Here is a 13,699-nt window from a genome sequence, read left to right on the forward strand (position 1 = left end):
GGATGGGAGGGATGCGTCCCGGTCGATGAGAATGCACTCGCCAGAAAACTCAAGCATTCAAACATCGTACCTCCAAATACCATTCGGCCCTGTGATCTGATGAGTAGAGTTCCCATTTACCCGGACATGTCCTTGTCCGTCTTCTTGTCCGGTTTTCCGCATTTTTGTCCGGTTTTTGGTAATCGCCGATTCCGGAGGGGCTAATCTTGGAATCCCGGTCTCAATTGATCCGTGCTGGACGCTCCCTGATTCCCCTAGGTCAAGGCTTTTCCTGAGCGTTTGCTCCTTCTCACGAAGTCACGGAGTCGAAGTCTCACTGAGATTTGCGGATTCGCTCGGGGGCGAGCGCAGGCCCCATTGGAACGATTCCCACTTCTAGGGCCAGTTTACTGGTCTTGCAATCGATATCCGTTTAAGCGGCTCTATGTATCGATTATGCTCTATAATCTCTTTCTCAACTTTTCTCCAACCCTGCACGTATACTCGAAGAACAGATGTCAGCTCTGGACGCGTGTCGCTTCCGACACGCACGAATCTTCTTCCGTGTTGTAAGTATCAGGTGTCGTCGTCCGCCAGCTCGTCAACGAGGTTGAATGGTTCAACCTCGCTCTGGCTTCGAGAATACCGGAGAGGTCGAAGCGCTCAATGCTGTCCGTGACTCCGGCAAGAAAATTCGCCCACCAATGCGACGGAATTTTCGGAAGAGATCCGAATTTCGAGTATCTATCCAGATTGTCAGGAAAAGATGCAGATGTTTTCAAATATGCTGTTGTTTCGAATGCCGATGTTGAGCGATCTTTCCCCATGTACAAGAATCTTCTCTCGGATCGTCGCCATAGATTAACGCCCATAAATCTGAGAAGGCATCTTTCCATCCAATTCAACTGCGATATCCTCTTCGATGAATAAAGTGACGAGTTGGGTTTCTTCCATTATCTAACGCTCCTGATTCCCTTCTGGTCATCAAACTTCAAGCGTCCGGTTTTTTGTCCGGTTCAGGCCTCGATGTCCGTCCGGAAAGTGTCCGGTTTTTCCCGGATAAATGTCCGGGTAAATGGGAACTCTACTGATGAGCGATTCAAATTCGAACGATTTCGTGACCATCGAAACCCGCAAAGTCTGTTTGACGATTAATGACTTGATAACAGCGTCCGCCGATGGGGCGGACAAGCTCAGGCTGATGGTGAGAAAACTTCAAAGAGGCTTCGCACGCGAGCCAGCGGAAGCTCTGCGAGCGTCAAGTTCCCGAACTTAATGCAGAAGTCCAACCCCCTTCCGAGAGGGAATGATAATTGTGCTCCTGAAGACATGGTGGACAAAGTTTTCAATGTATCTCGAGATGTGATCGATTACGGAGACGGAGAACGTAGCTGCGGAACCAGTGCGCCGACCTGCCCTCCTAATTTCCCGTTGTCTCTGCCGGATTTGTTACGTGCCCTACCGCAGATTCGGAATCAATGACTTTCCGGCCGCTCCGACGTCATCGCGGGCTTTGATTGAGACGAGCAGATTCCGTATCCTTTCGACGACAATAGCCCCGCGACAGGTGTGGAAGAAATTCTCGTCGCTCCGAACCGCGGAAGTTCAGCATGGAGGCGAGAGACTCGGTTGAAGATGGAGCGTTTGCAGCTCATAGCGGTCGTTGCGTCTCCTCCACGCTACACCTTTTCCGACTTGCGCCCGGAGCGATAGTCCAGTGCAGACACCGCTGTGTATCCAAGCGCGCGTCGAGCTCACTCGAGATGTGAGGAGACAGCGTCTCATAGGATTCCAGAGGTTCAACAAATGCACGGCGCGGCAATATTTCCGGAGAGGAAAGAGCTCGAGTTCCTCTCGTGCGACTTCGGAAGGCTTCGCCTCCGCGCTAGACCACTACCCATGCTGTCTGAGGCTGCTCCTGGAGAAGAATTCCCAATATCGCGAATTGAGATGCAAACGTCTAGTTTAGTGGAGGAGCAGCGGACCCGTCAATCAATCGAAGGGCTTATCCGCAGGTCTGACTCCCGCGAACGATTCTTCTTTGAAGTCATCGGATTCTGCTAGCCTACTCGGTCGCTTTTTTGAATTTCCCATTCGCGAATTCTTCTCGGGGACCGTCGACTCTGAACTCGCCGGCGAAAAATCTGCTCGGTTTCCGGATCGACCCCCGCCGTTCCATTCCACACTTGTGGTGAATTCAGGACTGGGGCCCCGTGATTCCGCCATGACGAGGAGACACTTCGAATTGTTGAATGGTCGTCCCCATGGAAGAATGTCAAGCGATGGCTGAGCCGCAGTATTCGAGCTTGCGGCGGAGACGCTGAGTGAAACACCGACTCGAATGCAGAAGGAGACATATGGAAAATAGGTTTCTTCCCTGCACCCCGGAAACCGTCTGTATCGATCGCCGGAGCTCGAGAAGGCGCCGAGAGGTACTTTGGGGGCTTCCGTCATCGGCCGTGAGTTTCGGGTTGAGCTGAGATCTGCTTCGAGTTTCTCGGAATCGTTTTGCAGAACGCCGCGAATAGTCCCAATCGATCAGCTGAGCGGCATTAGAAAAAATATTTCAAGGAACGCTTCGAGATTTCCATCCCCTCGCTAGCGATGATGGATCCATCTCCATTCTCCGTAGAAGCCAGCTCGAGCTGAGTGAGAAACTAATGAAACCTCAGCGAATTATTCTTCCGGACTTCGAAGATCGAATCCATCAGTGACTGCCAGCTCATCATCCTCTAGAACAGGGAAAAAGAGGCTATTCGATGTCGCATCGACCGTCGACGTCGTTTATTGTTATATCGATGCTTGAAAAGGGAGTTAGAGACTAGGGGTTGACCGAGAATCTGGATTGATCATAAGCTCTTCACAGGAGATTTTTGCGGAAAACAGGCGTGACTTTGCTAATAAATTAAAGGCTCAGCTCGAAGCAGCAGTCTACCACTGCGATGAAGCACCGTACGCCGATTTCCGGCTACCTCCATAGGTATTAGCCTTGACGCCGCTGCCGTATTGTAGAGCGGCTTGTTCTCCGGTGAGAGCCGAAGACTCGAAGACAGCATCAGCCGGGTTTTTAGACTCAGTACCCGGTTCGTTTGTTACAATTTTGGCGTGGAAACCGCTCTCGTCAGCGTGATACTCAACTCTACGCATGGTGCCATCGGCCATCTGAATCATGTAGTGGCCTCTAACCGTTCTTCCGTCAGAGCTCTGGCTGTGTCCGTGTGAACCTTCTTGATCTTGAGAGCTGTAGCTGAACTCGTATGGGGTGGGTGGCCCGTAGTTTTCCGGGCTCCTTTGACCACCATGCGATCCGGCACCACCATACGATTGGGCTTGGGCGCCACCATACGATTGGGAACCACCAAAAGATTGGGACTGGGCTTGGGCGCCGCCATACGATTGGGAACCGCCGTAGGATTGGGTTTGGGCTCCGCCATATGACTGGGCTTGGGCTCCGCCATACGATTGGGCACCACCATACGACTGAGCGCCCCTGAAGGAGCTTCCCTGGTTTCCGCTTCGGCTCCCGTGTGCGTTTGAGTAGCCGGCCGAGGCGACCCCGACCGAAGCCACGAGGGCAACAAGGATGAAGCCACGCTGGAATTAATAATGAGCATGGAAAAGGTTTTCAATCATTCGGGTTGAGAACTCTGAGGCTCTATATTCGACACCCAGACACGGCACTCCATCGGATCCAGAAGTAATAGAGCACAACTAACACCGTACCATATCTGTGAAGTCTTTGCCTTGGTCGAACGCTTGCACAATGAAAGTCGCCGGTCGAAGCTCCTTTTTATTGGGTTTTGAAGGGGGCGAGTGGCTCGCCACAGCCGACCGGCGCGGCGCGCAAGGTTCCAGATAATTTCTGGGGGCATCTTTTGATCTAAATTGCGCGAAGAAAATTTGCATCGGCCGGCCGCTGATGAAATTCTTGACTGAGAGCGGCCAGCGGCAATACAATTATGCGAAATATCCGGGTTGTTTGCGAGCCTGAAAAGCGAAAGTTCCTTCCCGATGGCTCTGCGGAGGTGCTAAGGCACACAATCAGTGAGACTCAAATTCTGCGATGACTCTTGACATGTTGATTCATTTTCTAGCTTCTCCTCGGTCTGATGTATGAGACTCCCTTTGACCTGAATCCGACCACCAGGGCTCAGCAATGCTCATGTGAGCGGTCTTGGTGTATTTTGACTGCGGGACGGCGACCATTCCGTTATCCGCAGATCATCGCTTCGGACGGGGCCCATCAGACCGCAAGTTCCACGGAGACAGAAGGAATGATCTCTTGTCCGACGTTTTTCGCAAGAAAATCAGCCCAGATTCTGAAAGGATGAATCTTCTTAATGACGGGCCTCCGAGTGCTACGTATCAGATGCGGGTGAAAAGATTTGAATCCTGATCACTGATCATTCAGGCCTCTTCAGTCTCTGCATTCGATACCACTGCCTCTCAGTCGACAGGGTCAGTGAGCCGCCGCTATCGTGAACTTCAACCGGGTGATGAAATGAGTACGGCAGTTCTTTTCTTGTAATCCGCTCTAGAACCGGTGATCTCAATATCTCTATCTTTAGCGGAAGATTGCAGCGGAAATGTATACGCAGCAGATCAGCCGTCCTCTATAGCGGAGTGACCCGGAGGAAATGAAGTCATGAGTTTCCAGTTTCCATGCATCAATCAATGGCTAGAATTTGAGCTTCCGATGGTGGTGAGCCTCGCTGGCGCACAGGATGGTTCTTCCAAGAGTGACGGATCGGGCTCCGGACCCATTTATAGCCCAATAGGTATGTCACAATGCATCTCGAGGGAAAAATTGTGGAACAATTTGCGAAGATTGGCCATGACATCAGAGGAGCCGATCATACAAGTTGACAGAAGGACCGAGGACAGCTGATTTCTTCTTCTTACCGAGAACGTTCGCACAGCGCGATCGCAAGCGGATCAACGGCGTTCTTGATAGGGAGACAAAGTCTCTCTGTTCATGAGCGGCTAACAGAGGAGTCGTTCCTGCTTGGGCTCTCGCCGCCTGATTTCCCTCGGATCCGCGAATCGCTCTAACGCGGGAAAATCGGCGCTTGAGAGTCATCGGCGCAACGGCGAAATTCCTCGGAGTAGAGCGTACCAACGCATATTAAGAATTCGATCAGAGACCGAGTATAACAAATTGTGAATAGGAATATTTAATGAATAGTAAACAACAGTTATTCGGATTGGTGACCTCTCTGGCTTTACAATTTATATAGAAGGCCTCCCCTTGGATGAAACGGGTCGATTGGTGAATCCCTGATGGCGAAGGGCGGCTGCGCGACGTCCCTCTACTTTTCCCTCTAATGAGGACCAGGCGGCGTTGAATGGCTGGCGATATCGTCATTCCGGAGTCCGATAATGAGAATCACCGTGTGACAGGGCGACTGGGGAGATGCTCCGTCGGGAACTCTGGAATTTCACATTGGCGGGCTCTGCGTGTCGGATTTCTTGGTATTCCATGTCTCGAGTTTCTCCGTTCATCGACTTCCGTCATTAGGGTGGATCCTCACAGGCTTGCTTGTTATGAACCAGATGCTCCCGGCGGCGAGAACGAGAAATCGAGGCAGATCGTGTCTACTTTCCAGCAGTATGTTTCACAGACCTCCCAGCGTCGGGTATCGCTGCGGGAATGAAATGTAATTCGGTGCTTCCGTAGTTCTTGAGAGTCCGCTTCTGTCGCTCGCGGAACAGATCCCCAAGAAAGTGTCAGGACCCCGTCGACGAATCTGAGAACACCTGACGGTGGCGGTCGCTGTCAGCAATCCAGCACATACTTCATCGATCGAACCGGTGATTATTGCTTGATCAACAATCAATAAGGCTGTGAGATGGGAGCAATCACGAGGAAAAGGCGGATTTCGCGCCGCAGTTCTCACTCCGTTCGATGAATTTTTACACTGATGATTGTGATCGAGAAACAGAAATCAAGGTGATGAATGTCCCCCCGACGATCCTAGCTTCAATGATCGTAAATGATAGCGTCTCGCGCGACGCCCCGTTGGATAATAATGAGCAGTGAGCTTCTGATGATTCGCATTCGATAACCGTCTTCCATGCGTTTGCTGATGACAGCGCCAATAGGGACCGCCCCCGCGATCCCACCAGAACTTCGCTGACCAGCGAGTCAGAAGCTCCTCACGCTGAAGCGCGACATTCGTCGGCCCTCACACGCGGAGTCTTGAGACTGTGATGAACTTTCCCCTCCGTGGCCCTCTGAATCAGTTTTCTTGCCACATTCCATTCGTTCCCTTAAATCTTCTTTGAACATGGAAATATTCCATATAAGTTTCGGAAAAAGTCCTTAGTCCGCTCCATCCTTGCGGAGACAGCAGGGCTACAGATCCTCTCTGCGCCTCGGCCCCGAATTGTCTGAGTGAGTTTTCCGACCTCGGAGGCTCAGAATTTAGCCTCTCGATTTCGATGCTGAATCACAAACTCAGCATCCGTGCAGGACCTTTGGCTCCCGAGACGTCGACGGAGTTTTATATCACGCACTTTTCCGGTATAACGGATGGCCTCTGTCTCGATGAAATTCTAATGTATTTCAATCATTGATTCGTAACATTCTCCGAAGTTTCACCAATCATGAGAATCCCTAGGGTTTTCGATCTTATCGTATAGGACCTTACCTGGTGATTTCCGAGATAAGTCCGGTCTGCTTCGGGAGGCATTAGATGGGAGGCTCCGTGAAGCCCCACAAAAAATGAGTTGCGTCTAGCCGACATATTAGGAAACAGCAGACCCTATTTCCGCAGGCTCTCATCCTCGAATGTGGAAATAGCGAACGGGAAGATTCCCCGAAAGGAGGTCCTTGCTCGATACATCTGTGGATTGTAAGACCCGACATGAGAGATGACTCTTCATGAGTGGCTTACGTAAATAAACATCGACCCCCGCATCGAGCGGGAGGATTTAAGTTCCCGGAGATGGAAACGGGGCAGAGCACTCCTATACGATAGGCTCATGTTATTTTGGATCTTCTTCTCCACAGCGGGACACCTTCGATGTTGACTTATACGCCGAAGTTTCCCATTCTCGGCTCTCGAAAAACCAAATGGAAATTTTGGTCTCTCGATAAACCTCATAATAATCTCGCGAGTCCTCGCTTCGGTCCGTGGATCCACTCGTTTCGCTGCTAGATCTCATGAGGAGAGAATATGTAAATGAACACTTTATGTGTACGTGTACGGATCTCGTTGGATTCGCAAACAGAGGAAATGAGAAATTCGAGCTTGACAGCGTTCGCCGTCGTCTCGCTCGAAATTCTACTGATACCGATAAGATTCATGCGTTGGTCGAGCGAAAGTGTATTCAGGCGGGAAATTGCTAAAATTCGTAACGTCGGTGGGTGACTCTGCGGTTAGATGTGTTACACAAATCTGATTCATATTCGACTGCGATCAGGCTGGATCGTCGGGTTCGCACCCACTTTTCCACAGTATCTCGCAAACGCTGAGCTGTTCGGGATGCGAGACGTGGGATATCCGCTGTATGCTGTATGGGAGAACTATCTCTGGTCCGATCAGCGACTCCCATGAGACCTCTCAGGAAGGATACGGAGGCTCGCCCGACTCCATTAACTCGCTCTCGTAGAAAATTCTGAGGAGCAAGCGTTTATTCAGGGACACCTCACGAGAGCCTCGGCTGTCCCGAGCTGTCACCGAGGAACGACCTGGGAATATGCTCGAGAACGTACATAGACTATTCGCGTCCCAAGTGATCGTCGTGCTCGGTCGTGAGGGACTGCTAACTCATTCCGTCAGAGCTGAGTAGGTCGTAGCGGGAGACTGGCAATTTCATTGCTTCCTCCAGGGCTGGTCTGTAACTACAACACTTGAGGCCGTGCTCGCGCGCGAGCACCTGCGGTCAGAGCTTATTCGATTGGTGTGATCAAAGGGAGAACCGAGCGATCACTTGTTAAGGCTATTCAAGCTAAGTAAGCACTGTTTTCCTCTTTTCTGGTAGGGCATCAGACTGATTCCGCTAATGTAGACTCCGGGGGACTTCGAGTACGTCTTCCGGTCCTATACAAGCACTTGAGGGGATTTAGGATTCAGTCGTCTCATGCCGACTTCCCGAAACCCAAGACAGGGAATTCGATCTTCCGTCTCGGGATCGGGAATCTCCTGACCTCTTAATTGCGAGCAGAATCCATTACTTCCATATTTATGGGTTCATCAAGGGAACGAGGCTTCACGGAGGGAGGAGACACGAAATGAATTTATTCTAAAGTGTCTCAAGGACTTCCTGTTGGGATGTCTTTGGGAAATAGCCTGACAATCACATCGATAAATAAATGGTTGATGTACACACAGAATACTTTCGAGAAAGTTCTCTGGAATCTGTACAATGAACTACCAGTTGGAATTAGCGGGGCCATTGCCATACTGCAGAGCTGCTTGCTCACCGGTGATGGCGGATGATTGATAGAAGGCGTCTGCGGCATCTTTGGATTCGGTGCCCAGCTCATTTGTCAGGATATTCGCGTGGAATCCAGTCTCGTCTGCGTAATACTCAACGCGTCGCATATGGCCGTCGGCGAGCTGAATCATGTAATGTCCTCTCACTGTTCGTCCATCTGAAGATTGACTATGTCCGTGGGATCCATCTCGGTCTTCTGATGAATATCCAAAATCATACGGAGCCGGGGGTCCGTAATTCTCGTCGCCGTATCCGCCGTGCCCTCCACGAACGACTCCGGCCCCAGCTAGACCCATCAAGCAGGCCGAGGCCACGAGAACGTGCTGAAATTTATATTGAGAAAATCAAGTCAAGATCGGATGTCGAGCCTATGCTTGAGTTCTTCGCGGATTGTTACGATGATGAAACTCGAGGTCGCGAAATCAGCCGCAGAAAAGCACCCGGAGTGTCCGCCTCAAGACAATCAGTCGAGAGTCGAGTCAGCAAAGAATATTCTGGATTTGGCTCAGATGTGGTCACATCGCCGGAAAAGGAACACGCGGGCTAGATCCTCCCAGCATTTAAGTGGACCAGGGAAAAGTTCATTACAGTTAGGGGATACCCGGTTTATAGAACACTCGCACTATCTCAAAACCGCACTCCAGAAAGCCACTCGGAGATGCTCACCGATATCGCCATATTTGGGAAACAAAGGAAAAACTACGCCTGGGTATGGTGTCCGAACTATTTTATAAGAGACAGCTCAGGGCGAAGGGAACAGGTGAGCGAGAATATAGCTCCTAGCTTTTCTGTGGCAGAAAAACCGAAAACAATGGATTTGAGCCATCTTGCACGAATTATCATGTAAGTTATGTAGTGAGCGCCCTGTCGTCGTCTGTGGACGTGTTCGATTGAGACAAGGGTCAGCGGGGTCGGCCCGGACTCAGACTGGAGCTTCGTCTCGCCCACACTGTGGACAGGATGCGTCAGAGATGAAGAGAATTCTTTTGTTTGATACCAAATCATTCAAGCCTTGATAATAATCTCGCGACGGGTCTGCCCTTTTGTGTGCTTTATGTGCACGCGGCGACGGCGGGCGCCACCGCTGTTGTCGCTGTCGTTCTCGCGGCGACGGCGGCTGCTGCTGCGGTTATGACCGCATTGGACACGGTACAAGGTTCGATGCGCCTTTCGTCGTCTAGTGCGACCAGCTTTGTTTCATTCACAACTCTGCATGTGGGAGGAGAGCAACCTTCCCTCGCACGCATAAACATTGTCGAAGTTGAAACCTTCCTTAAGATTTCTGTCGCATAGATTCTCTGGCATGACCTGGTTTCGACACATTCCTGACAGAAATTCAAATCGGCCTTTTCCGCTCTTCTTCACGTGTTTAGCGGGCTGGAACACTTACGCGACCCGGTACCCGCTTCCTTTCACATATCACATACAGACAGTTCGCTGTTCCAACATCGACATTTCGCTTTTTCCTGCCCCCATGGAATCTTTTTTCTCCCGACGTCCCGCGGAATCGCGCCTCAAAGGTACTGACCTCGAGGATGCTGTGAAATTTATGATTTGGATCGAAATCACAAATTACAAGCTTCCTTGGCGGATATCTTGATTAGACGGGACCACGGCTGATGATCCATCATCGCGCATTACGTCCTACCAGGCTCGGAAGATTAGCCATCGTAATGTATTATGCTGGCGAGATATTGAAGAACAATGAGCAGATAGGTGTTACGCACACCCATCGATCAACTTCAAAGCGGCGCGGCTCGTGAAAATAAAAGAAAGCAGATCGTGATATTAATCCACCGGAGAACTCATTCTGGGGGCGATCGCGTCGGGAAATCTGCGCGCGGCCCAGAGCGACGTCATCAGTGATGAGTCTTCTGAGCCGTCAAGAAAGAACAGGCCGTCGAAACATCCCGCAGAAATGATCGGTGGAATTCACTTCTGATTGATCCCCGTATGGTCATCGAAAGCGCGGTCTAATCACAGTGTTCACACTTGACAGCGCCTGTGGTAAAGTCCCTGACGTGGCTAATTCCACAGCTCCTGGATTAAGCGGTCTAGTGTCTGTCTTCGAATTAGGTATTACCATGTCTTACGGAGGCAAGTCATGGCCTGAGACCGCATTCCTCTTCGGATGGTCGTTCTGCTTATGACCGGAACGCAGTCCTCTGCTAACGAGACGAAAATGAGGATGATCCGATCGCATATGAGTGACCCTTGGATCACAAACCATTGATTCTCCGCAGACTTCTCGGGAATTGGTCCTTCGTTCACGACGTCAGCGAACTTCATCGGAGGACAAGGGCGCCCTTGAGATCGATAGCGACTCCGAGCCAGAAGCAATTCGACAGGCCGGAATTAGGTACTGTGGCCGATACAAGCTTCCGATCCTCCGCGAGGGCGTCGGCATCGCACTCCTCTTGAAAGAGGCTCCGGGGCGACGAATCGTCAGGCAAGTCTAAATGCGACGATGTCAGCGTCCATATTCTTCGAGACCGCCCAGTATCATGGGTCACCTGAGTATCACTCCGCCGCCTTTCAAGAGTTTTTCGGAGTTGGAATACCTCAGTGTCAGAGTAAGGAAGTCAAGGGTAAGAAGCGGAGGTCGGAGTTTGAATCAGGCAAGAGGTCGAGAGCTACGAGGCTCGATAATTTTTCGAGTCCGGCGAAGAAGACGAGAGGGAGTCACGCAATGGAGCTAGTGACCCATAGGAGCGGAAGGACGTCCGGCCGTGACCGTTTGGAAGAGTTGCGCGTTTCTGGCCTAGAAACCCGGAATTTCCTCAGCGGCTAACGGCGAACACGGGATGGAAGTCACGTGGCTGAGAACAGCTCCCTCGGTCCCTTCCGGTGTGGATTAGAGGGATTCATCCAATGCTTTCCTCGTGACTCATCGTCGGCTCCTGTGGGTCCCAGGAAAGATACAGTAGGTACATACATATGTAGGTGACTCTGCCATACACCGGGAATGATTCAAACAGCGAGTTCAATGACAGTCCTTTGCAGGTCACGAGCAGGGTTGGGGACAATCATAATCAAACCTATGACTATGATTATAATCACAGATCGGATTTTTGTGACTATGATTATGATTGTAATCATAACCATAATCATAATCACAGGCGTAATCATACCCGTAATCACAGTTTCTAGCACCACAGGGTACAGGATTATTCAATGATTAAACATAATGATGATTGAGATTGAAATCATAATTCATAATCATAATCACAGGCGTGACCATACCCGCAGTCACAGCTTCCAGCATCGCAAGATTCCGCGCAGACGAAAAAATTTCCCAGGCTTCGCGCTGAGCGAGCGGAAGGTCAACTTCCAGGCGAGTGATCGCGACACGGCGACATCGACGAGGAGAGCCTTCGCCTGAGCCGCAGGAGGAGAAGGAGGGGGATCAGGGCGAACCCATGCAAGAATCGAGATCCAGTATGCCGAAACCCCCCAGATACATACCTATCATCCTCATAACCCGTGTCTTGACGGAAATCCTATGATTACGGGTATGACTACGGCAAAATCACAGGATTGCTGTGATTATGATTATGATTATGACTCTAATCATAGTCATACTTGTGATTTTCAGATATCTGTGATTTTGACTATGATTTTAATCATAGTCATAGGTTTGATTATGATTTTCCCCAACCCTGGTCACGAGCCACGTGCGTGCCGATCCGGGGGAGCCGTCGAGCCTTGATCGAGCGGACGTCATTTCCAGGACATCCCCAAATCGTTTTGGTGAGAGAGAATTCGAGAGGATGAGGATTACTAAAATAGGAGATGAGCGGACAGGACGCGGCGCGTGCTGCGACTCATCGTGTTTCCGGGTTTGAATGATATCATTGACAAAAAGAAAACTCCGCTCCGGAGTTTACATCGCTCGTGAGACGGGCCAATTTAATCCCTCAAATCTTATTTCCGCGAGGAATTCCGCCAATCGTAGCTTTTAAAACAAAGGAAGTTCCATCCTAGTTCAAGCAGTGTTCTCATTCCATCGGTGCGGTCGACCCGGAGTGATGGTGAGCGAATTCTGACCATGAGCTGGCGGAGTGCGAGGCTTCGTCGGACAATCTCGGATACCTCGGTGTTCTGTGGGATGGTTGAGAAAGCTCTCCATGCTTGGGGAGAGAAAGAACCCGACGTATATCGCACACGATGGTGACAGATGCCTTGATTTCAGGTGCCAAATGTTCTGATCTCAGCTGTGATTCTCTCGACGTTCACCATGGTGAGGACGAATCCCCTTGAATACGAGGCAATCTACCGAGCAGGGCGCGAGTGCGAAGGGTGCCACGATAACCTTTGCTGCGATCCTCACCCTCTGTCTGAGTACGTACGACGCGGGCTCACATATCCAGAAACGTTTTCGCGAATTGGCAAGCGAGGGAGCGAGCGGACTTGCTCGCCCTGAGGTTCGAACATCTATCATTGGGTGATTGATAAATCTTAACTCAGAATGCACCTGTGATATGTTCGATTGCTTGCGGACGGGGAGAACTATTCCGGTATCTGTAGAATGCGCCAAACTCATTAGGAAGTCGAAAAGTGTTTTCTCAACATCCAGATGCTACCTTCACAGTGAGGAGCAGTTGGCAATCGCGAGGGAGAATCCGGGCTTCGCTGAGGAGTTCTTCGAAACATTTGGAGAACCGAGTGTGCTTGAAACCTTCACGATTGTCCGGGATGGAACCGAATTCTGCTCGGTGAGCTGTGGCACTGAATCTCATTGGGCGTGGACTCCCTTCGCACAATGCGCGCCTTTAGACACGCGCACGTCCAAGCAGGCGGCCGTGCTATCCTGGGTCCCTTGCTAATTGGAGCTCAATCGCGCTCTTCTTGCCAGGCGTGTAAAACAAGTCCCGCCATACCATGGTTCCCATCCGGAGTTATATCACGAGATGGTACTCGGCACAATCTCTTCACTGTATCCTCGGATCCAGGCAAGCGACAGTTTGCTTACACGCGACGCTGCAGGTGAGATTCAGAGAGCGATCTGTCCGGAGGCTCAGGCGTATCCCGGACTCCTCAGACCTTCTGTCGATTCGGGATATCGGGGCTTCGTCACGAAAGAATTGTGATGATCCCTGTCGATCTGAAGCCTCGATATTTCCAGGTCGGAAGGAGCCCCTTGTGATCGCCTGGCTGATCTCGGTGTTACCAGGAAAAATGTCTGCCGGCAATACCGTCAGAACATCGTAATGTTGGCTATTGACAGGAAGGAACGACGGCTATACACAGTCGTCGTATCGGTTCCGTATGGCTGCAG

The 13,699-nt window shown here is 50.9% G+C and overlaps 1 protein-coding gene across 1 annotated transcript; it reads right to left on the reverse strand.

Annotated features, from left to right (window-relative positions):
- Positions 1–8,354: 8,354 nt before the first annotated feature.
- On the reverse strand, positions 8,355–9,099 carry LOC100907121 (cuticle protein 16.8-like). Its single transcript, XM_003739031.1, has 2 exons — positions 9,088–9,099; positions 8,355–8,744 (listed from the first exon to the last, which is right to left on the reverse strand). Exons 1-2 carry the CDS (start codon positions 9,097–9,099, stop codon positions 8,355–8,357), a joined length of 402 nt encoding a protein of 133 aa, XP_003739079.1.
- Positions 9,100–13,699: the final 4,600 nt, after the last annotated feature.

This window comes from Galendromus occidentalis, unplaced genomic scaffold (genome assembly GCF_000255335.2).
Source record: "Galendromus occidentalis unplaced genomic scaffold, Mocc_1.1 scf7180000076381, whole genome shotgun sequence".
Classification (NCBI taxonomy): Eukaryota; Metazoa; Arthropoda; class Arachnida; order Mesostigmata; family Phytoseiidae; genus Galendromus; species Galendromus occidentalis.